This window comes from Schistocerca piceifrons, chromosome X (genome assembly GCF_021461385.2).
Source record: "Schistocerca piceifrons isolate TAMUIC-IGC-003096 chromosome X, iqSchPice1.1, whole genome shotgun sequence".
Lineage (NCBI taxonomy): Eukaryota > Metazoa > Arthropoda > Insecta > Orthoptera > Acrididae > Schistocerca > Schistocerca piceifrons.
Window position 1 is genome coordinate 211095916 of NC_060149.1, and position 23031 is coordinate 211118946.

The 23031-nt window shown below is 41.2% G+C and overlaps 1 protein-coding gene across 1 annotated transcript in view; it reads right to left on the reverse strand.

Moving 5' to 3' along the window:
• Positions 1-625: 625 nt before the first annotated feature.
• Positions 626-23031, reverse strand: part of LOC124721347 (serine/threonine-protein phosphatase 6 catalytic subunit) — a 78191-nt gene continuing 55785 nt past the window's right edge. Inside the window, exons 6-8 of the mRNA XM_047246268.1 lie at positions 18153-18258; positions 14427-14588; positions 626-1318 (exon numbers count right to left, since the gene is read on the reverse strand). Coding sequence (XP_047102224.1) covers positions 1128-1318; positions 14427-14588; positions 18153-18258 — 459 coding nt within the window. The 3' untranslated portion in view covers positions 626-1127. The remainder of the gene's footprint in view (positions 1319-14426; positions 14589-18152; positions 18259-23031) is intronic.

A 23031-nucleotide genomic window follows, 5' to 3' on the forward strand; every position in this document is an offset into this window, starting at 1 on the left:
AATACTTGAGGTATCCAAATTTTACTTGGGCATTACATATGGATTTTTATTCATAAATTTTATCTGAGCACTCATATTTGCTTTATCACTTCTCAACAATACTGTCCAATGAAACCATCCACAGCTCACTAACATGAATGGAGGCACTGATCCATTACTTAATTTTCTGTGTGAACAATGATGCAAACAGAATTATACTGAATTAACAGCTCCAAAAAAGTTACATTTTCTACTTTTTCTCAACAGTACAATTATACAGACAACTCAGTTAGCCTTACAGTTAAATACCTGTTTTAAAACCACATCTGAATTTAGAAACTTTCATTACCCATTTTTAAGCACATTCACTAAATAAATTTACTATTTTCATCTCAAAAGACCTCATATAGCACTCCATTAGATCAATTCTACCATGAAAACTACAGAAGAAACACTCCCTGGACCATGTCTCAGCTGTATACAAATCGTTGTTTGCAGCTAATGAAGAAATGTTACTGTTCCCATCAGCTGTACTTCCAACAGAGTCTGAAGTTTTTGTACTTTCCACATGTGTTATTGTTTTTCAAATCCTTTTCCACTTTGTCAGTCCTTTGCACTTTACTCCAAAACAGTTACATTTTCTACACTTAATCTTACAATTTTATGGGCAGCTCACTGCACGTATTTGTTATATATGTTTTTGGGTAACAATTGGATTTCGTGACTATTATTAACTGGTTGTATGACTAAACACACCTTAAAAATGCCAAAATTTGCTTTCACCAGTGATCTTTCCTGATACACATCCAAATTAACTTCAAACAATACCACTGAAATTATTGAAACATGAATTAACAATATAAGAATTTAAAAGCTTCAATTAAAACATTTTGGAGATTTCTTTTCCTCACAGGTCAGCCAGACAGCCCTTCAGGCATAGCTTGGCTTCTGCATGCCCTTTTCCCTGGCCACAAGCGAACAAACATGCACACATACACACTTTACATGTATATGATAACAAATTTTGAAATATCTGCACCATATAAAAATACATTTTCAGAGATAGTACTACTGTCTTTGGAAGTGGAAAGTGACTGAGTATTCTCTCAGATTTGGTGTTCACACAATTTCAGGTGTCACATGAACCATCACAAAAAATATGGTGTCGTCGTCCGAGGTGGTATAACTCGTTCAGAATCTGGAACAGCTTGGAAGAGTTTTGGTTCTTTGTTATCAATTGTGGTGAATTCAAGGATAGAAGCAATATTACCACATCGATAACAGTAATTTGGTGCTGACCAGACTGTGACCAACTTATCATCAAACATGTACTTGTAACCTGGAAGAACAACAAAAATCAAAAATCAAAATTTATTCTCACAAAGTCAATATAATGATAACCACCTAGAAAATTTGTCCTACATAAAGCTGGAAAGCAATGGTTTTGATTCAACCTGAATAAAAGATTTCACAACTTTCCTCCATCATGTGATGCCCTAATTCCATTCTAACTTTGAATTTCGTTTCCTTACAATTCTGTATAAATTGCCATAGCCTGTATGTCCACCTTTATTTACATTTTTGCAGATCTTAAAAGAAAAATTTACAATGTCTGTTGAGTAAACTAAAAGTAGTATGAAAACTTAATCCCTCTTAACATTTTTCACTCTTTTAGAAATGCTCTATATAGAAGAACTAATAACTTTGCTAAGATGCTTCCAATCACCTTAGAGATACTTTAAAAGATAAAAAGTAGACACTACCAAAATACTGTAAAAGTTGTTGCCACAGTTCCACTTCCTGCACACAAAATACAACTTCTGCAAAAAGTTGGAACACACCACCACCTTAAAGCTAAACCATACTTCAGTGAGACATTTTTTTTTTCTAACTATACAGAGATTTAGCAGACAGAAAAACTTTCTAATGACTGAAAATGTGCCCTTGTTCGCCAACCACACAAAAATGTGACAAAAAGGATTTAAATGGCTGTCAAGGAATCGCCCTTCTTCAAGTTATATACAAAATTTGATCAAAACGCCTCCTCCAAAACATCCAGGAACAAATCTTATAACAAAACTGGTGAATACCAAGCCAGCTTCTACATTGGTAAAAATTGCATAGATCAAACATTCAAGTTAAAAACAATGCCTTCCGGAAAAAAACCAATCATATGCTTCTGTGCGACTTCAAGAATACATACGATTCAATCAAATGCTAATCCCTCTTTATTATCCCCCAGGAACAAGGACTTGATCTGAATCTAAATCTCATCAGACACATACACTTACCAGAATAACCTCTTAAGTAAAATTCATAGGTGAGGTGCACCTACAATTGATGACGAAAACTGGTATTCAGCAGGGTCATCTTCCTCCTAGCCTCTTTAATCTTGTTATGGATAAAGACATCAGAGATGGTAAAAAAATTACTGGAAACGCATCTAACATGGAAGACCTAAAACAAGCATCAATAATTTTTGCCTACCTTTTGCAGATGATCTGGCAATACTAATTGAGGAGAAGACAGCAATCAAAAGATAAAAACTCCCAACAAATGTGCTGAAAGAGCTGGTCTCCAAATATCCTCCCAAAAAATCTAGTACACCTGCTGTGATGTTACCCTCTTGGGGGGGGAGAGAGTTGGGGGGGGGGGGGGGAGAGTTGGGGGGGGAGAGAGAGTTGGGGGGGGGAGAGAGAGTTGGGGGGGGAGAGAGAGTTGGGGGGGGAGAGAGAGTTGGGGGGGGAGAGAGAGTTGGGGGGGGAGAGAGAGTTGGGGGGGGAGAGAGAGTTGGGGGGGGAGAGAGAGTTGGGGGGGGAGAGAGAGTTGGGGGGGGAGAGAGAGTTGGGGGGGGAGAGAGAGTTGGGGGGGGAGAGAGAGTTGGGGGGGGAGAGAGAGAGTTGGGGGGGGAGAGAGAGAGTTGGGGGGGGAGAGAGAGAGTTGGGGGGGGAGAGAGAGAGTTGGGGGGGGGAGAGAGAGTTGGGGGGGGAGAGAGAGTTGGGGGGGGAGAGAGAGTTGGGGGGGGAGAGAGAGTTGGGGGGGGAGAGAGAGTTGGGGGGGGAGAGAGAGTTGGGGGGGGAGAGAGAGTTGGGGGGGGAGAGAGAGTTGGGGGGGGAGAGAGAGTTGGGGGGGGGAGAGAGAGTTGGGGGGGGGAGAGAGAGTTGGGGGGGGAGAGAGAGTTGGGGGGGGGAGAGAGAGTTGGGGGGGGGGAGAGAGAGTTGGGGGGGGGGAGAGAGAGTTGGGGGGGGGGAGAGAGAGTTGGGGGGGGGAGAGAGAGTTGGGGGGGGGAGAGAGAGTTGGGGGGGGGGAGAGAGAGTTGGGGGGGGGGGAGAGAGAGTTGGGGGGGGGGGAGAGAGAGTTGGGGGGGGGGGAGAGAGTTGGGGGGGGGAGAGAGTTGGGGGGGAGAGAGAGTTGGGGGGGGAGAGAGAGTTGGGGGGGGAGAGAGAGTTGGGGGGGGAGAGAGAGTTGGGGGGGGAGAGAGAGTTGGGGGGGGAGAGAGAGTTGGGGGGGGAGAGAGAGTTGGGGGGGGAGAGAGAGTTGGGGGGGGAGAGAGAGTTGGGGGGGAGAGAGAGTTGGGGGGGGGGAGAGAGAGTTGGGGGGGGGGAGAGAGAGTTGGGGGGGGGAGAGAGAGTTGGGGGGGGGGAGAGAGAGTTGGGGGGGGGGAGAGAGAGTTGGGGGGGGGGAGAGAGAGTTGGGGGGGGGAGAGAGAGTTGGGGGGGGGAGAGAGAGTTGGGGGGGGAGAGAGAGTTGGGGGGGGAGAGAGAGTTGGGGGGGGAGAGAGAGTTGGGGGGGAGAGAGAGTTGGGGGGGAGAGAGAGTTGGGGGGGAGAGAGAGTTGGGGGGGAGAGAGAGTTGGGGGGGAGAGAGAGTTGGGGGGGAGAGAGAGTTGGGGGGGAGAGAGAGTTGGGGGGGGAGAGAGAGTTGGGGGGCGGAGAGAGTTGGGGGGGGAGAGAGTTGGGGGGGGGAGAGTTGGGGGGGGGAGAGTTGGGGGGGGGAGAGTTGGGGGGGGGAGAGAGTTGGGGGGGGAGAGAGTTGGGGGGGGGAGAGAGTTGGGGGGGGGAGAGAGTTGGGGGGGGGGGAGAGAGTTGGGGGGGGAGAGAGTTGGGGGGGGGAGAGAGTTGGGGGAGAGAGTTGGGGGAGAGAGTTGGGGGAGAGAGTTGGGGGAGAGAGTTGGGGGAGAGAGTTGGGGGAGAGAGTTGGGGGAGAGAGTTGGGGGAGAGAGTTGGGGGAGAGAGTTGGGGGAGAGAGTTGGGGGAGAGAGTTGGGGGAGAGAGTTGGGGGAGAGAGTTGGGGGAGAGAGTTGGGGGAGAGAGTTGGGGGAGAGAGTTGGGGGAGAGAGTTGGGGGAGAGAGTTGGGGGAGAGAGAGTTGGGGGAGAGAGTTGGGGGAGAGAGTTGGGGGAGAGAGTTGGGGGAGAGAGTTGGGGGAGAGAGTTGGGGGAGAGAGTTGGGGGAGAGAGTTGGGGGGGAGAGTTGGGGGAGAGAGTTGGGGGAGAGAGTTGGGGGGAGGGGGGAGGGGAGAGGGGGTAGGGGAGAGCGGGAGGGGAGAGAGGAGAGGGGAGAGAGGAGAGGTGAGAGGGGAGAGAGGAGAGAGAGGGGAGAGAGGGGGGAGAGGGGGGAGAGGGGGGAGAGGGGGGAGAGGGGGGAGAGGGGGGAGAGGGGGGAGAGGGGGGAGAGGGGGGAGAGGGGGGAGAGGGGGGAGAGGGGGGAGAGGGGGGAGAGGGGGGAGAGGGGGGAGAGGGGGGAGAGGGGGGAGGGGGGGAGAGGGGGGAGAGGGGGGAGAGGGGGGAGAGGGGGAGAGGGGGGAGAGGGGGGAGAGGGGGGAGAGGGGGGGAGAGGGGGGAGATCATGGTAGGAAGACTGTGTAGTGGGAGCCACAAGGGGAGGATAGTGTGAATTTGGTTTGGAAAAAAATGAGGGGGGGGGAAAGATGGGGGGCGTTGGCTGTGACAGTCACGTAATTTGTAATCATATTAACAGGACATTGGCATTCTTATTTTTTCTGCATCTCATTTATATTCTTGTATCTTCTTTTCTTTCTCAAAGACTAGGTACATTGGTGAATGTGGAGGATGATGATCCACACAACTTACACACTAAGTCAGTTGTTCACAAGAACTAATTTTGTGGATTCACATATCTGAAGAGTTTTAGACTCTCCAGCAGAGGCAGCTTTAATCAGTAGCTATCCAGTGTTCATTTCTCTCAATGATTCAGCTTCTGCAAATTTATCTTCAATGAGTATCACAAAAAAATTATTTCATTGCAGTAAAAGTATCTTCACCTGTCCGAGAACGTACCAGGTGTTGGATATATTGTTTCATTCCCAATCAGCTTGTCTCTCTTCCCATAAGGTAGGCAGGGTAGGAAAAGCAGTAATGTTACAATTTCCTGCATTGAAATTTCTACTCTTGTCTGATGAGATGGCATGATCAGAATGGCCATTGTTCTGGCTTCATTTGACACGTTTCGTGTGTAATGTCTTCCCTGATGCCACCCACTCTGATCAAGGACTCTTTTCACAGGCGCCACCAGCCGTACCAAGGTCACCTGGCATGACGGTCATTGCCGGGAGACCTGATGTCCCAGGAAGGTGGGCATCTACTCCTTAGCACGCATGGGGACCTAGCAGCTCAGACATAAGCAATGTGATTCCTGTGTGGTCACAAGGATCTACCAAAAGAGTATGTAACGACCGAACCACAGCAGATTAGCTACTGTGTTGGCTTTTAAGCAGATATATGACTCTTATGCAGTTATTGTGCAAAGAGTTTTAACACTGTATGCAGGAGGCACTATTTCAGGTGTTTTCCTCCAGTTGATCTATACTACACAAAAATTTTTGAGAATTAGGGTCAAACAGAAAACAGGGCAAAAAATTACTTCAGCCGAAAGGTGATGTAAAGTGAAGGAATGACAACAGTGAGCAAGGAAAGCAGACCCTAGGGGATAGCTGGCTCATCATCAAAAGTTGCCAACAAGAGAAAGTAAGAAAGAGAAGCAGGATAGTCTGAGGTAACATTGCAGCACAAGTAGTAGTAGATGCTGCCCCATACTCACCGGGCATGTACTTGTGAAAGAGTTGTGAGGCCCTTGAGGGATCTCATTTCCTTTGTTTTATCTGTATTTACCTTGGGGTCAACAATCTCTGAGAGTTTAATTTAGCTCCCATAGCTGTCAGCTTTAGAGCTAAGAAGACTATTAGATTTACCTTCTCAAGCCTGCTATGCCTCTTGTCATAAATGAGTCAAGGACAAGTAAAAAAGTGTCTGTGACACCTGCCAGACTCTGGTTATTATCTCTTTTTGCTCTGTGAAATTTCCCTTGTGGAGCACACATTTGTAGCCATCATACAGACCTTTAATGATGTTTAGAATCTTTTACAATATAACGTACTTCTGCAACACCTGCCACAGCATTTGGCATCAAGGGCTTTTCACAATCAATGAATGCCAGGTAGGTGGTCACCAGGAGTTCTTTATTCTGTTCAAAGATGATCCTTTGTGTATTAATAAGATAAACACAATTTTGCTGTTTCTGAAAACTGGCCTGTTCTTACGCAGTCAACTATCAAGTTAATCTTTAATCCTATCTAAAATAATTCTGGTGATGACATTAATGGGCACTAACAGCAATGTAATACCACACCAGTTGTTACAACTCAACAAATTTCCCTTTTTTTATGACCTTTACAACCATTCATTTTCCACTCCTTTGGAGATTTCTCTTCAAACCAAATATGTCTTAACAAGTGATAGTACATTTTAATAGTAATTCTGATATCACTTTTTAAGAGCTCTGGTGGTATGTTGTCTAGGCCTGGAGCCTTTGTATCATTTAGGTTATCACACAATCCTAATTTTGTCCATTGTGGTGCACTGCACATTTATATCTTTATCTGTTTCAGCTTCTTCTGGAACATCTCCTACACGTTCCTCATCATTATCTTCATGATTTAACAGCTACATGAAATGCTACTCCCATCCTTATGGCTGTGCCTCCTGGGTCTTAACAACCCCATCCTTGCTCGTAACTGGCCCTTCAGGTCTACAGTTCTTCATTGACAGCCATTTGGTAATATTTTACAGCTCCTGTCTTGCTGCCTCTTCTGCTAAGTGTGATTGCTCATCTATGCATTTTCTTTTATTTCTCCTCGTCCATATCTTCACTCTTCAGTTTGCCTCTGTATATTCTTTATGCACTTCAATCTTCTGCACTTTTGTTTTTTGAAGATTTAAGTTTTGTTTTAGTTCTGTCCTGCAGCTAATTTCATTCCATGTGTCACTGGAGATCCATTCATTCCTTTGATGTGTCTTACATCCTAAGACATTCTCTGCAACATCTAGGTAACTGTGCCTAAGTTTCTGTCAATCTGTTTGAATTACTTCAGGAATAAAGTTTTATTCAGAGAGGTTGAAAAATATGGAATTTGTTGTGGGACACTGTGGAATATTCCCACTTCAGCCTCTATGGTTTCATGAAGTTCCAATAGGTGGCAGCACTATATGTAGCCTTCAAAATGGCATCTGTAATGGAGGTGCATTCCAAGCAGAGAGCTGTCATCGCGTTTCTTTTGGCAGAGCATCACAGATATTCATAAGCACTTGCAGAATGTCTATGGAGACCTAACAGTGAAGAAAAGCACAGTGAGTCATTAGGCGGGGTGTTTGTCGTCATCGGAACGAGGTCAAGCAAACCTGTCCTATCTCCAGCGTGCTGGCCGGCTGCACTCAGCTGTGACTCCTTCAGTGCTGGAATGTGCCGACACACCCATTTGAGGTGATCAATGGACTGCAATCAAATGCCACACTGCTCAACTGGACATCTCTGTTGGTAATTTTGACACCCTAGTCCACTAGTTGGTGTACACAAAGGTGTGTGCCCACTGGGTTCCTCTCCACTGCCCAACAGAAGACCATAAATACCAACAAAGAATCATCTGTGCAGAATTGCTTGTGGGTTACGAGGCTGATCGTGACAATTTTTTGTCGAATGTTGTCAAAGGTGATGATTTATGGCTTTATCACAGAGGTGAAAACAAAATGGCAATCCAAGGAGAGGCACCACATCACCTGTCCCCTGAACAAAATGTTCAACGCTGCACCCTCAGCTGCTTCTGGGACTTTGAAGGGGTTACTCTGATGTCCTCCCTCATGGTGCAGCAATCAACTCTGTAGTGTATTATGCTAGTCTCAGGAAATTGAAGAAATGACTTTAGCATGTTCATTGCCACAAAACTGCAAAGGGGCTTCTCCTCCTCCACGACAATGCAAGGCCCCAAGTCTGCGCACCTGAGAGGATCTCAAAAAACTTCACTGGACTGTCCTTCCTCATCCACCCTACAGCCTGGATCTTGTACCTTCCGATTTCGAGCTGTTTGGCCAATTCAGGATGCACTCCGCAGGATGCAGTATGTAGATGATGGGGATTGATGCAACACAATGACAGCTCTCACATTGACCTGTAGAGGGGTACCTGATAAGGTGGCATAAAACCGTCACATTGAACAGAGTTTTGTTTTGTAGCCACAAGATTGGGAAACCTGATTGTATATGGCTGTCTTCATCAAGCCAACTACATACTTCCTGCTCTATGACAGGTCACAAAAATGGCTCTGAACTGATTCAGAACACAATTTTTGCCTGCACATTGCAGATCACAAGAGTCCTTTTCATTGCTATCTTCATACTGGGTCTTCTAAATACCTGAAATCTTTTTATTGATCATCTGGATTCACTATTCTAAACATAAAATATGGGCAAATTGTGAGAATTCCATACTTTTTTAGGAATTTTAGCGAAATCCTGGAAAAAAATGATACCGAAAATTATCAGGTAAAACCTTAGAATAGCTTGCAGTAAAACATATACCATCATCTACAAAAAGTTTATGTCCATACACATGAAAATCAGGCACTTTAACACAGTTATAAAGGCGTGAAGCCTCGTACACTAGCGAAACGCTTACACTCTACAGAAGTGGTGACCTGGAAGATAGCCTAGAAGAAGAACACAAAATTCTAAGAAAAGTACTTGGCCCCAAAAGAACGGAAGATAGACACAAAGTACAGTCCCAAAAAACAACTGAGGTAGTACCTTATCTTGCAGTAGCCATCAGAGAAAGAAGATTGAAATTTTATGGGCATATCTACTGACTCCCAGCAACAAGACTGACTCACAAAACTGAGATCCACATAGAACAACTCGAGATCATACCCTGGATCCAGAAGGTTAAAAATGATTTTGAAAAGCTCATTTAAGTCCATTAGACATTTTCAACACAAAATTGGAAACAAAAAATTAGCCAGAGAATAACGTCACCACTGAACCAGTACACAGTGGACTGAAGACTAGACTCCAAAGCTTTGTGGGATACAGCTGAACCTATTAATAATATGTGCATCTGATGATCATATGTTTTAGACTGCCAACACTTATTTCTATGTAAAAATTACATATGTACATAAGGAGTTGTGTGTCCTAGACATCCTCTCTCACAGTAAGCAAGCTAGCCATTGTGTGAAAAGAAGGCGTAATGGACTCCTTTGGAAACAATGCGCTGATGACCAATTCAGCATCCATTGTTTTTGGTGGCTAAAGTAGGTTACAATTTGATGTAAAATTAGTTTTTTTACAAGAGTCGCATGAAATAGTTCTTTGGCATGAAACAAGGAAACATTGTGCACCAAACTGTGTTCATATACACACACAATTTTTGGCAGAATACAACAAAGTTAATATATCTTTATCTGCATACATACTCTGTCACCCACCATACAGTGCATGATGGAGGGAACCTGTCGCACTGTTAGTCATTCCCTTTCCTTTTCCACTTGCAGACTGAGCAAAGGAACAGTGATTGTCTATATACTTCTGCACTAAATCTGATTTATCTTCATTTCATTTCATGATCCTTACAAGAGGTGTAAATTGGTGCAGTAAGATCATTTAGCAATGTATAATGAATGCTAGTTCTCTAAACTTTCTAAAGAGTGTTTCGCAGAAAGATCATCATCTTCCCTCCAAGGATTCCCATTTGACTTCAAGGAGCATTTTTGTAATATTCAGTGTCACAATGTGCATACCTTCAGAGTAACAGTGACTGGCAGTGGTTTATGCAAGATGGCTGTAACTTGTGAACATATACTCTTATTTCTGAAATATGGCAGACTTCGATACATCAGACAGAGTGCAAATCATCACGACCTGGAAGAGTGTCTCGCCTTTGGCCACCACCGTGCTCATGCTCATGCACATACTACATGCGGCCTTATTTAAATGAATATGCAGGCTGGTACAGCCAGTTCATCTTGCTTTGCTGTGTTATGTTGTTGCATATGCCATCGACAGAGTTACAACCACACTCTGAACTCTGGACTAGCATTTTGGTATATTCTACCATTAAATGTCTATGCTTTGTTAAACTAACTGGGCACTCTTTATCAGAATGGACTTTGGCTTGTGAATTGAACTTGTATTTTCGTGGTGTGTGTGTAAAATAAACATGTATCAATACTGAGTGTGTTCTTTCAGTCATAACAGTTAAAACCATTCTATATCTTTATTCTTCATGTCAACATATTTATTTCTCAACATAGTCACCACGCCGACAAATCCATTTATCCCAACAAGAGATCTGTTTGTTGTAATTGTCACGGTAGAATTTTGGACTTTGTTGACTGAGCCACAACCTCATCTCTGCTTGCACTCCTTAATCACTATCAACATGAAGTTCTCGAAGGTGTTCTTTACGTTTTGGAAACAGACGAAATCAGATGGGGCCAAGCCAGGAGTGCATGGAGGATGATCGAACCCAAGGCATCCGATCATTGACGATGTTGCAGTACTCGTGTATGGTCGGTCTGGCATTGTCAAGCTGAAGGAGATGGTGCTCCATGTGTGGACGAACTCTTTGAATTTTAAACTATTACAGCACACTTTCTCATGCACTAACATAGTTACATTACACTCCATCATGTTATACACTACAATTAGGAGCCCTTCAGCAGATAAGGGCTGCAAGTATGTGGACATGAAGAATAAAGATGTAGAATGTTAGTAACATTTGTTTTACTTAAAAAGCTTTAAGAGTTTTCACATAAAAAATCTGGAGTCATTACTTTTCAGTGTGCCTTCAGATTTTATTTTTAGATGGACTGAGCAGCAAGAAATGTAGGTTTTATGAAGAATAGATGTGCTCTGAGAGGCATGATTTACAAAATCAGCATCATGAAGCAGTTGTACGAACATTTGTTGTAACAACTATAGGCACACAGAAGAATTGCTACTGAGCCTGCTCTCACTGCAAATTGAAATAAGAACACCGTGAATTCATTGTCCCAGGAAGGGGAAACTTTATTGACACATTCCTGGGGTCCGATACATCACATGATCACACTGACAGAACCACAGGCACATAGACACAGGCAACAGAGCATGCACAATGTCGGCACTAGTACAGTGTATATCCACCTTTCGCAGCAATGCAGGCTGCTATTCTCCCATGGAGACGATCGTAGAGATGCTGGATGTAGTCCTGTGGAACGGCTTGCCATGCCATTTCCACCTGGCGCCTCAGTTGGACCAGCGTTCGTGCTGGACATGCAGACCGCGTGAGACGACGATTCATCCAGTCCCAAACATGCTCAATGGGGGACAGATCCGGAGATCTTGCTGGCCAGGGTAGTTGACTTACACCTTCTAGAGCACGTTGGGTGGCACGGGATACATGCGGACGTGCATTGTCCTGTTGGAACAGCAAGTTCCCTTGCCGGTCTAGGAATGGTAGAACGATGGGTTCGATGACGGTTTGGATGTACCGTGCACTATTCAGTGTCCCCTCGACGATCACCAATGGTGTACGGCCAGTGTAGGAGATCGCTCCCCACACCATGATGCCGGGTGTTGGCCCTGTGTGCCTCGGTCGTATGCAGTCCTGATTGTGGCGCTCACCTGCATGGCGCCAAACATGCATACGACCATCATTGGCACCAAGGCAGAAGCGACTCTCATCGCTGAAGACGACACGTCTCCATTCGTCCCTCCATTCACGCCTGTCGCGACACCACTGGAGGCGGGCTGCACGATGTTGGGGCGTGAGCGGAAGACGGCCTAACGGTGTGCGGGACCGTAGCCCAGCTTCATGGAGACTGTTGCGAATGGTCCTCGCCGATACCCCAGGAGCAACAGTGTCCCTAATTTGCTGTGAAGTGGCGGTGCGGTCCCCTACGGCACTGCGTAGGATCCTACGGTCTTGGCGTGCATCCGTGCGTCGCTGCGGTCCGGTCCCAGGTCGACGGGCACGTGCACCTCCCGCCGACCACTGGCGACAACATCGATGTACTGTGGAGACCTCACGCCCCACGTGTTGAGCAATTCGGCGGTACGTCCACCCGGCCTCCCACATGCCCACTATACGCCCTCGCTCAAAGTCCGTCAACTGCACATACGGTTCACGTCCACGCTGTCGCGGCATGCTACCAGTGTTAAAGACTGCGATGGAGCTCCGTATGCCACGGCAAACTGGCTGACACTGACGGCGGCGGTGCACAAATGCTGCGCAGCTAGCGCCATTCGACGGCCAACACTGCGGTTCCTGGTGTGTCCGCTGTGCCGTGCGTGTGATCATTGCTTGTACAGCCCTCTCGCAGTGTCCGGAGCAAGTATGGTGGGTCTGACATACCGGTGTCAATGTGTTCTTTTTTCCATTTCCAGGAGTGTACATGGTGGTGGATGTGCATATTCCAAATTGTAACTCCTCCAATCCTTAACCAATGCAGTCATGGCAGTGTATATATGAGACTGTAGTTTGAATTTATTTGATGAGAGAATGGTGCGAAGTATAGCCGAATCCTCTCTTTATAAATTTAATAGCAGCACTATTAGAATGGTCTCTCTAATGTAATAAATGACATCCAATTACCCTGCCACTTGCTTTTAAACTGCACTAAGTGCCTATACTGCAATACCGTTCACACTAATGACTACCTCAAATTCAATCACCACCAATACATAACAAAGATTGCTCATTATCTGTCAAGGTGAAACCTTTCACTAGTTCAAAACAATTCTTCCACTAATCTCTAAACATCTGATTTTTAACATTTCTTCAAAATTAATCACCACAAATGTTTCCAGTTTGTTGTTCATATGTAATACCTATATATCAGTGTGTTCTCAACTTACCACCCGAGAAGCACTGCTCAAATCTATGGTGAATATCACCATTAAAATACTTTTTCAAAGATTTTTCTTTTTCTTTTATAGGACTGGTTTGTGTCTTTTGATTAATTCAAGTAATATTTTAAACTATAAGAAATATTTTAATCAAAGTGATTTTAAGAACATAGGTTACTAACTTTTAAGACTTATTTTCTTCTACAGTGCTGATTCCACTTCCAAACCATTTTATACTTTGTAGCGCTTTCTCAGCCTGTGAATCATATATAGCATATTCAACACAAACTGTGGTTGTAAATGACTATTTTTATTGTTTTCAACCAAATGAAACTATTTTAAATGAAGTTTACTTACTCTGTAACGAATTGGTTTAGCACTCTCAGATTTAAATACTCATGTAAAATATGGCAACATTTTCTTGGTCCCAGAACTATAACTTGACTGTACACTTAAAAACCTATTTTACTACAGCTTATTTATTTTCCACACTGCACCTTTTTTTGTCTGTTTCACATCACTTCTGAATCTTACTTCTAAGAACACTATGCTGCCAGCGCAATGTGTCACATTGTAGATGTTTGAAGACAGAAGTTATGAACATCATATATTTCCCCCTATCCTCATTTTCTCCAGTTAGTATGAAAGAGAGAGAGAGAGAGAGAGAGAGAGAGAGAGAGAGAGAGAGAGAGAGAGAGAGAGATGCAATGCAGACATTGACCTTTCTTTGCCAATGTTTAAATAAATCTGATATCTTATATAATCATTTTTTCTAACGTGAAACTTCAGTATTTTCAGCCTTAAAAGTAGCTTTGGCTCAAATGGTCTCATGGAATAATATGAATTGAACTAAAATTATTCACACCGAGCCACTGCATACCTCATTTGCATGCCTTAAGTATGAAATTTCTCCGTATTATTTCGTCATTTATCCAAGCCTCACTTTCACACACAGCTTGTATTCCCATATATTTGTTGATTTCCTCTTTAACCTGCCTTGATTTGTGTCTGTGGAATCCCATGAGAGCTGTTTTTTGACTCCCTGAACACCCCCCCTCCCTTTTTGCAACATCTCCCCTTCCCCTCTGACATTTTCTGTTAGATTAAAGACACATCTAGTAGTGGAATTTAATGTGGTTATTATGTTTTCTACGTCTGACTACATAAGATTTCACTAGCTTTTATCACCGAAATATACGAACTAACATAGCAATGAGTAGAACATTGTTTAAAACAATCATTAGTTATGACAATAAGGTATTTCATTATTTTTACCTTCATGAACGAGCTGATGTGCCCTGCATATCAATTTGAGGCTGTTTATAGACATGAACTCGTGTGTCACTTTTGCTCCAAATAACCATCCCGCTCCTCTTGGACTAGCAGCCCATGTCTCCACATCATCAGGATCAGACCACACCAAATCACAAAAGGCACCTAGAGAAAACACATAGCCTTTATTTAAAGCTTTGCACTACAGACTTATTAACTGAACAATATTAAAATGAATAGTTTTGCAATACTTGCTTTTTAATGTACAATAAAGAAGAGCCATTTCGCTGAATAAATTACTTCTTCAGACACACAGTGGACTTATTTCTGCCAATTTTCAGTATCCAACATAATGCAATGAAATTTTGAGTACAAAATTCTGGTGGAACATATTAGCATTGTGATTTCCAGATGGTTATATTGATTTCACCAATACTGCATATTTAATGGGCAGCAAATACTGAAATATTTTCACCTGGGTGGTGCAATGGTTCACTAGGGAAGCCAAAAGTAATGAAACGTTAGGTTGTACGTGACAACAACACTTTATGAGTCAAGCAATATGTCTTTACAGAATTTTTTGTGCATGCTACACTTTAAGATATATCACACAAATGTGCCAGTAAACTTTTTAACAGGCATCGGCATGCTTGCACAGCCATGATGACGCAGGAATCCCGTACATTTGTACATGTAAAATATTATAAGATCTTACATTATGTCATAAAAGAAACAAGACATTAGAGGATACTCCAAGAACATGGGAATTTTGTGAACCGTACTAAAATGCATAATTTGGCTTAAAGTGCACATTTGTATGTCCAGATGCAGATGTAAATTTTCTTGGAGGACCAGTACTGTATTATCTCATGTTTGGTTCTTTATTACGGTATAATGCCATACGTACTAGAAGATGAAAACGTGAACTTGAAATGCAGCTAATAGTTGAAACTAGCCAATAGTCTGGAATTAAACAATAAGTTTCAAATAAATTGACTGCCTCAACAGAAAAGATTAATAAGAGTCAAATTTCTTTAACAAATCAACAAAAATAACTTCACTGTTCTGCAAGCCGATTACCGCTTGCAGTCAGAAAGCTGGAAACAAAATAAAATTTGAAACTGATAACATATTTTAGCCTTCTGTAATTATGTGAGTGTATTTTAATTCACTCGATAGCGCCCGGCCACAGAAATCCATTTTGTTTTCATTTGACGTGAGAGCAATAAACGAAGAGGAAACAGCAAAATCACTTCACGTAAACACGGGTCACTTGGAGACTACCACCTCTCCACTATAACTCAGACTGCTCTGTGCATCAAGTCCAGATCTACAATGTTTCTGAACTGGGGCAATATTAGATAGTGGCGCTCCACCTCTCTCGAGTGTTTGAGGTAGGACACCAAATATTTAAAAAAGTTGACTTTTCAAAAACATCTTCTATTTTGTAGTGCACATCTTTCTGAAGAATCTGATATATAAAATATATATGTTTGATGGAACGTAAGATATGTTATTTGGTCTTAAGTGTGCCAAAGTGCAGTGCTAGGCCTCTTCACACAGCATTCTTCCATCGCATGTCTCTGTATTTCGCTCTGTGGAATTAAAAGGTGTAATATTTTGTAATGGGTTCCATCAAATTATATTCAGGACAATAGAAATTCAAATGTTCTGTGGTGCCTCTCCTGCTGCCAGTAGGCCAGTTTGACATCCTTCCCCTCTTTTTTAAAAAAAGAAAAAACCCCCTCACAATGAATACTGGATGGGATTACTTGTAATCGGCAGAACAAGAACTCTTCAGAAAATTTGCAGTCTTTACTGCCTATTAGCTAATAACTTGCTGTTTTGTGTAACATAACATTAAATATGGGATACATAAAACGAGTAAAGACAAGAGACAAGCAAGACAGTACACATTTCTTCAATCCTTAAGCCCTAGGTTCTCTGTTCGGCTTTATTCCGCGCAAGTCGCATAGACCCATCCACTTTTGTCTGCAGGAAAGTTTATTTCTAGATGTGACGGGGATTTCCCTGGCAGAGACATCATGTACACTATGCATGCATTCAAAAATCAACTTATGATTCATTCAGAAATCAACTTAGAATTTGTTCAAAAATGTTCAAAAACCAACAGGGATGCATTCAACATCATATAAGTAATTGATACACCAATGTGTGCTGAATGCTACGCACAAGGTCTTTTTCCTCATTAATACAAATTTGATGCCCCCGCCAACACCCCCCCCCCTTCCAGAAACTGCCACCAGGGGCAGATACCCCAGTTTTCCCGCACCCCCTAGTTCCGGCCCTGTTGCGCATATGTGAATCTGGCAGCTTAGGCACACCAGTAAAATTTTTCTGGATAGCATCTGGCAGCTTGCTGCCATTGCTAACTGCCACACTTCTGTAGCCAGAAGCAGGAGGAGGTAGTACTTATATGCGACTCAACTGCACATGCGCATAAGCTTGCTCGCAACCGCTCAAACGAATCTAATGTAAACAGTTGGGACATCACGCTCATCGGAGGTAATTTGTTGTTATGAAACACTGCATAGTCTTTCTAAAGCCTTTGACTCATTTTGCTGTTGGCAGACACTTGTTAGAGCACTGTGTTTTGTTGTTTTATTTGGTGCATTTCCTTTGCAACATAAGTTTTATTTTCGTTTCTTTTCCTCTCGTTCATTTTTTATTTTCTCAAAATACATGAGCGACTGATTATATAGGGTCAGTAGCTCTCTCAGCTTGCTCTTAACAATGTCATCTCCTGCGTGCGCGCGCGTGCGTGTGCGCGTGTGCGCGCGCGCAGAAGGGGGGGGGGATCTATTTTCCATTAACGCACATTTCCAAATCTCTCTGTCAAAAAATTATCCAAGAAATGTCACCTTATGTGATGTAAAAATTGAGGGCCAGAAATTAATTCTGAATACTCGCTTTAAATTCACCCAAGGGCCATAAGACGATGTTTCCGAACTCACAATCTCCATATGTTCAGAGTCTTGCCTTGCCAGTCTCTGGCATTACTCATTTCAGTGAGAACTTTTTGCTTGATTCTGTTGTCAGGTACATGTGGACTGTACCAATGTAAAAAAGAGCAAATACACAAGTTCACAGGTATAACCAAGGACTCACTGGATTTCCATTACATACACAACTTTTGGGCATGATGACTATTATCTACCAATACAATGATTGATCAGTTTGTGAGCTGAATACTGATGCAAAATTTATTAAAGCTTTTACAGCCACCACTTTTCCTTTAATGCAGCATACTTGCAACTGTATACACTGAAACACCCAATTTTTTCCTTTCATACTCCGTAGACTCACAAAAAATACTTTGATCAAAAGCCATCATATCCCTAGAGACGGTGCTACAGTGCTACACTACAACAGGAACATTGTGCACCCAACTTCTGTGCTACATCATGGCTTTACACCCCTGCAAGCTTTATTAAGGGGGAACCACTGACCAAGTAGGAAACCACTGCAGCGCTATCATTCTCAGACTTCATCGCAAAACTTCAGTGGGTCTGGAGGAAGCAGTATAGCACTCACATAACAATGTCACGCTGACTTCTATGTATGCAACCCTCAGCATTGGACTCATATTCACTCAATTTCTGATCTCTAGTACAAATTCAGTAACAGTGTCAACGTAAAAAGATGTTACAACTTAAGAACACTTTTTTTTTTTTTTTTTTTAATTGCACGTACAAAAATCATATGTACCTTTATGAGGGATTTCTTGATTTCGTTCTATACTTCGAATCTGGTCCAATGTTACAATGTCAGGAGAGAGTCCACCATGAACACACAGAACCTGCTCATCTATGAGCTGCAGGAGAAAACAATAAAATTAAAATTACAGTACTTTCAAATGTGCAAACACATACACACAATTAGTATTAAGTTACATGTTTGTTTTACGCAATATCTCCCAGGAAGTTAGGTCAATATTCTGGGAGGTGATAATCATCTGAAGCATGAAGGTTCATGTAGTTAGTGAGTCAGACACGAAAATACTTATCATACTTAAGAAATAGATTTATTTTTATATGTCCATTCTTTCTTTGTTAGACTATAAATGTAAAGCAGCTTGTAGTACATTTTCAAACACAGACAAGATTTCTGCAGAAGTGTGAGGAACATTCGGATATGTAAATAATAGCTGCGTGCTACACAAAACATGACGTGCTACAGGCTCTTAGTGAGTTCCATACCAATATCAGACAGTTAACTTCAGTGCCTGCAGTTATCTCATACAGTGTTCTGAAAACTAACTTCTGATGCAGCAGTCACTATTTACAACTTCAATTATTAACAGTGTGTCTGCAAACATTACATCAGTGATACTTGCAGTACCATACAATACCGAAGTTAAGTACTATTTCATAACATACTCCTTCAAATGTTACTTCTCATTATGTTACCACATCTTTGTTACAGCGCTGCCCTATCAGACAAGTCTTCAATCATCATAGTGTGCGAACAACCACCAGTAAAGAACTGTTGCAGGAGAACATTTTTCTGGTACCGTGGATGTTTGGGCTGAATTAAGAGTAGCATTCCACCACTACATTCACAACGGGTGAATTTTTGAATACATATTATATGTATGTGTTTCATCATTCAATTTGAAGTTACAAGCAAACTACCTGTGTGAAAGGTCAGTATGAAGCCATAAACCCACTGAAGTATTTTCTCCTTAATAAAAAAGGACATCCACATTTTTGTGAGATATTGAAAACATGAACCACTGAACATTATATAAATAACTTGTTTTATTTTTATTAATGGAAATGCACACAACATGTAAATGCAAAACTGAGTCACATTACTCTAGTTTTAATTCTATTATTTACATTTGTCTTTTCTGCAAAAACAAAAGACTAACTAACTTGTGGGACTGGTTTACTGTCCATTCTCAATGCAGTGAGTGTATGGAAACAGTCACATTCCCTACATGAAGTCAGAAGAAACTTCAAATGTTTTTAAACAAATCCTTCTCTTAACTCCGTGAAGCCTCTGGCAATTATCTACAATAATTGGAGTTTCAAGCACTTTGAAATTATGTCTTAAAATTACAATTTGGCATCAGTGTATATTTTAGCCTAGTGTACCGAGTTACTGAATTTGGAATTCATATAGTCCTCATTTATTTGATAATGTTTATTATGCATCTCCACTGTGATATCATAGCCAATGTCTTACATGAAAATAATACAGGATAAATTTGTAATGTTATAAATCAGATACTGAATTAATTCCATTCTCTACATTTCATTTCACAAATGCTGGAAATTTTTCATACTTTTATTTTCCATTTTATGTAACAATTTAAAAAATTAGAATGGCTTCAAGATTTCTGCTTACTGATATCTATGGCCTTAAATTCCAAGTTTCAGCTTTAATCATTATTACACTGCTTCTTAGTGGAGCTTCCTTCTGAAGTTCTTGAACATTCTTTAAGGTAAAATTTGGAGAGTGCTGATATGATGCTGTTTATTACTCTGTAGCTTCAAAAATGTTGAGCACAGTTATTTTTTCTTTCAAGTATCTCTAAATGCAAATAACATTAATTCCAGGTGATGACATCAGGATTTCTCCTCTTTAAATATTTTAATAACTTTTCCTAACATGCTATCGTATTCATTACAGTGATATCAATGGTACACCTCTACCTGTCCTAACCACACAGTAAATTTCCCTTTCATTCCAACATATAATTTCAGAACTGTGTTCTGCGAGTGCCACATGTAATTGTTTCCTTCAGTAAAAGTGAGCTAAGTGAAAAACATATATCACATTTTTGGTGCACATCACTTGCTGCTACCTTCTTTTTACTTTTTAGTGTTTCCAGTTGTGAAATTGTTAACTGCTTTTAGTTTTTAAACTGATATTTCATTTGACGAACTGAGATATTAACATTATTATTTGATCAACTTGACCACAGAATTTTAACATTTGTTAAACTCGTTTAAAATGTTTTATTTTTCTGCTCAAACTCAGTATAGATGTGCCAAAAAATTAACAAGTAGTAATACTGTTTTGGCATACAAATACCTTTATTCTCTTCAAGACATTTTATTCAGAAAATACATACCAAAATTGCCAGAAATTAACATAAGTGGTGAACTGGGCAAAGTTCAGTTTTTTTTAATTATAAGAAAATTAACCAATTTGGATCTGTAGTACTACACTGTATCACTCCAAAGTTGTTATAGACAAAAAATGAGCAGTTTTGTTTAACTTTGATCCTGTAATTATTTTCCACATTAATTTGGTATAGCACAAAGCACATATTAAAGTAACAACAAATGTCACTTGCAGATATTCTGAAGGTTACTGTCACCAAATAATGCATGAATTTTTTAAGTCTTTTTGACTAAAAAGACTTTTTAACAATTAAGTCTCTGTATAGAGCTAGCCAACCATAAAGCATAATTACACAGAATTGATACACAGTGAATGTAAATATCTCAAAGTTCTGTTGTTAAGGTGTAAGCCAATGTTTCAAAGGGCCTATGGCCTCTAGTACCTTAATTAGGCTGATAACCCCACAAAGAAAATGATTACCAATTATCGCTGTCTCTATTTAGAAGCAGTTCAAAATTTCAGTAAATTGCACAAATGAGTATCACGAACTCTTTACGATCCTCTTTGGTGTCTACATGACTGTTGTACATCTGCAGCTAATATGATCCTAGCAAGCAAACTAATGGTAATGTCCTAAATGAAACTCTTATTCCCCTAAACTTGTCAAAAGTGATTAAGTTGGACCTCTTAGGCAACCAAAGTGACCAGCCATCCTTGACCAAACTATATGTAAGTCCAGTCTCTAACTGTACCTAAAAATTATGTCACTGTTGCTGGTAGCCCATGCAGAACATGTAGGAGGGCATGTTCTAGGAATATTTTACAAGTAATTACTTCCCATTTATACATATTTACAAGTAATTACTTCCCATTTATACATATGGTCAACTGACAGTAGCTATGATTAAGCCATACATTTTAAGACTATTTCAGCTAGAAATCTAGGTGTAGAAATGTGAACTGGATCACTGTACTAGATGTCGAGCTAGCTGGCACCTGAAGTTACTGATTTACCTTCTAATCCACTTAATAGATTGCTATTACACATATAGCAAATAGTTGCAAATGTGCATATCTACCTCACCTTGATGACGGGAAGCACTTAGCCTTGTTGTACATGAACAACACTGATTATTTGGGACTTTTGCCATATTGGAGAGTTACATCAAAACATGAAAAGACTCTGTAAATAAAAGCAGTAAACAGAGCTGAATATACTCTCCCTGGCAACTTTCTAGATTGTGTACAATACAGAAGCTGAAATAGTTAGTTCTCCACTTGCCAAACACATTTGCTAATTGCATCCAATATGGAAACTTCCACAGCAGTAACATTTGAACCTCCTACTGATGATACAGTTGTAAACTGTGATTGTGTAGACAGAAAGACAGATTAGTAGTTGGCTTACATTTGCATGTATGACTATTTGCAGGATTGTCAAAACTCAGACAGTAGCAATCTCTCTTCTTCATGACAATTCTCCAGCTGCATTATGCACAGACATAAGCAGTACAGTCATTTTTATGGCCATAGTTCTGTATAATGTTATCTAACAGCTTACACATGAATTGATAAAAAGAAGAAAAATTATCACTAAAAATCATCAAAATACTCAAGCATTACCCTTAGCTAATTCCTCAAAAAATTTTAGCACATTTTTATATCTGCCTCAATTTTCAGAACATTTCGATATCTGCCTGTACAGTAGTACAACTAACTGTTTGCCATAACTACATCGTCTCTAATCAGCTTGCTCACAGTTAAGTGAAACAGTCTCAATCCTGAGAACCTATGGATCCATTAGGGTTAAAAGTCAAAAGAAACTGAAGAACTAGTTTACAGCCATCTAAGGAAAATAATGTTATCCTGTGTCCCAGAAACAAATGTTTTAGTCTGAAGCATATGCTACAAGCTAGCTACAAAGGGCAATCCCTACCTGAACTATTCATATTGCTTAGAAAATACAGTGTGAACTTACGTGTGTTTTTCTTCACAAGATTCACACAACAAGAACTTTTTTAATTGTTCAATAAAGAATGTAGAGTTAATCGTAGTGAAACGTTTTGAGATACCACTCAAGTTACTTTTGGTTTGTTAAGATGCATTAATCTTAAGTAGTGATTGAGAAGTTTCACAAGCTTAGTTAGCAAAAATATTCTAAAAGTGGTTGTGTAATCTGCATGCTTCACCACTTGGCTTCCTAAATTTAATCAGCTATATGATTATTAGATTGAATTAGTATTATAAAGACTATTTTGATCCCTACTGTTACTCTAATTTGTGTGCAGCTTCTTGTCAATTTGCTGACCTTTGTATCTGACTGCATGTCAATAATCTGGAAACTGTCATAGGTCAGTACAAACTTGGGTAGGTCACAGTCCTCTCCTACAACAGCAACTTTTGTAGTAGGAAAGATAATAGGATTTTACAGTGCAGTGCGAATGAAGAAACTAAGCACAAATATTTGAATTTAAATGTGTATTTCATAGAATCTGTGATTTCATATCAACGG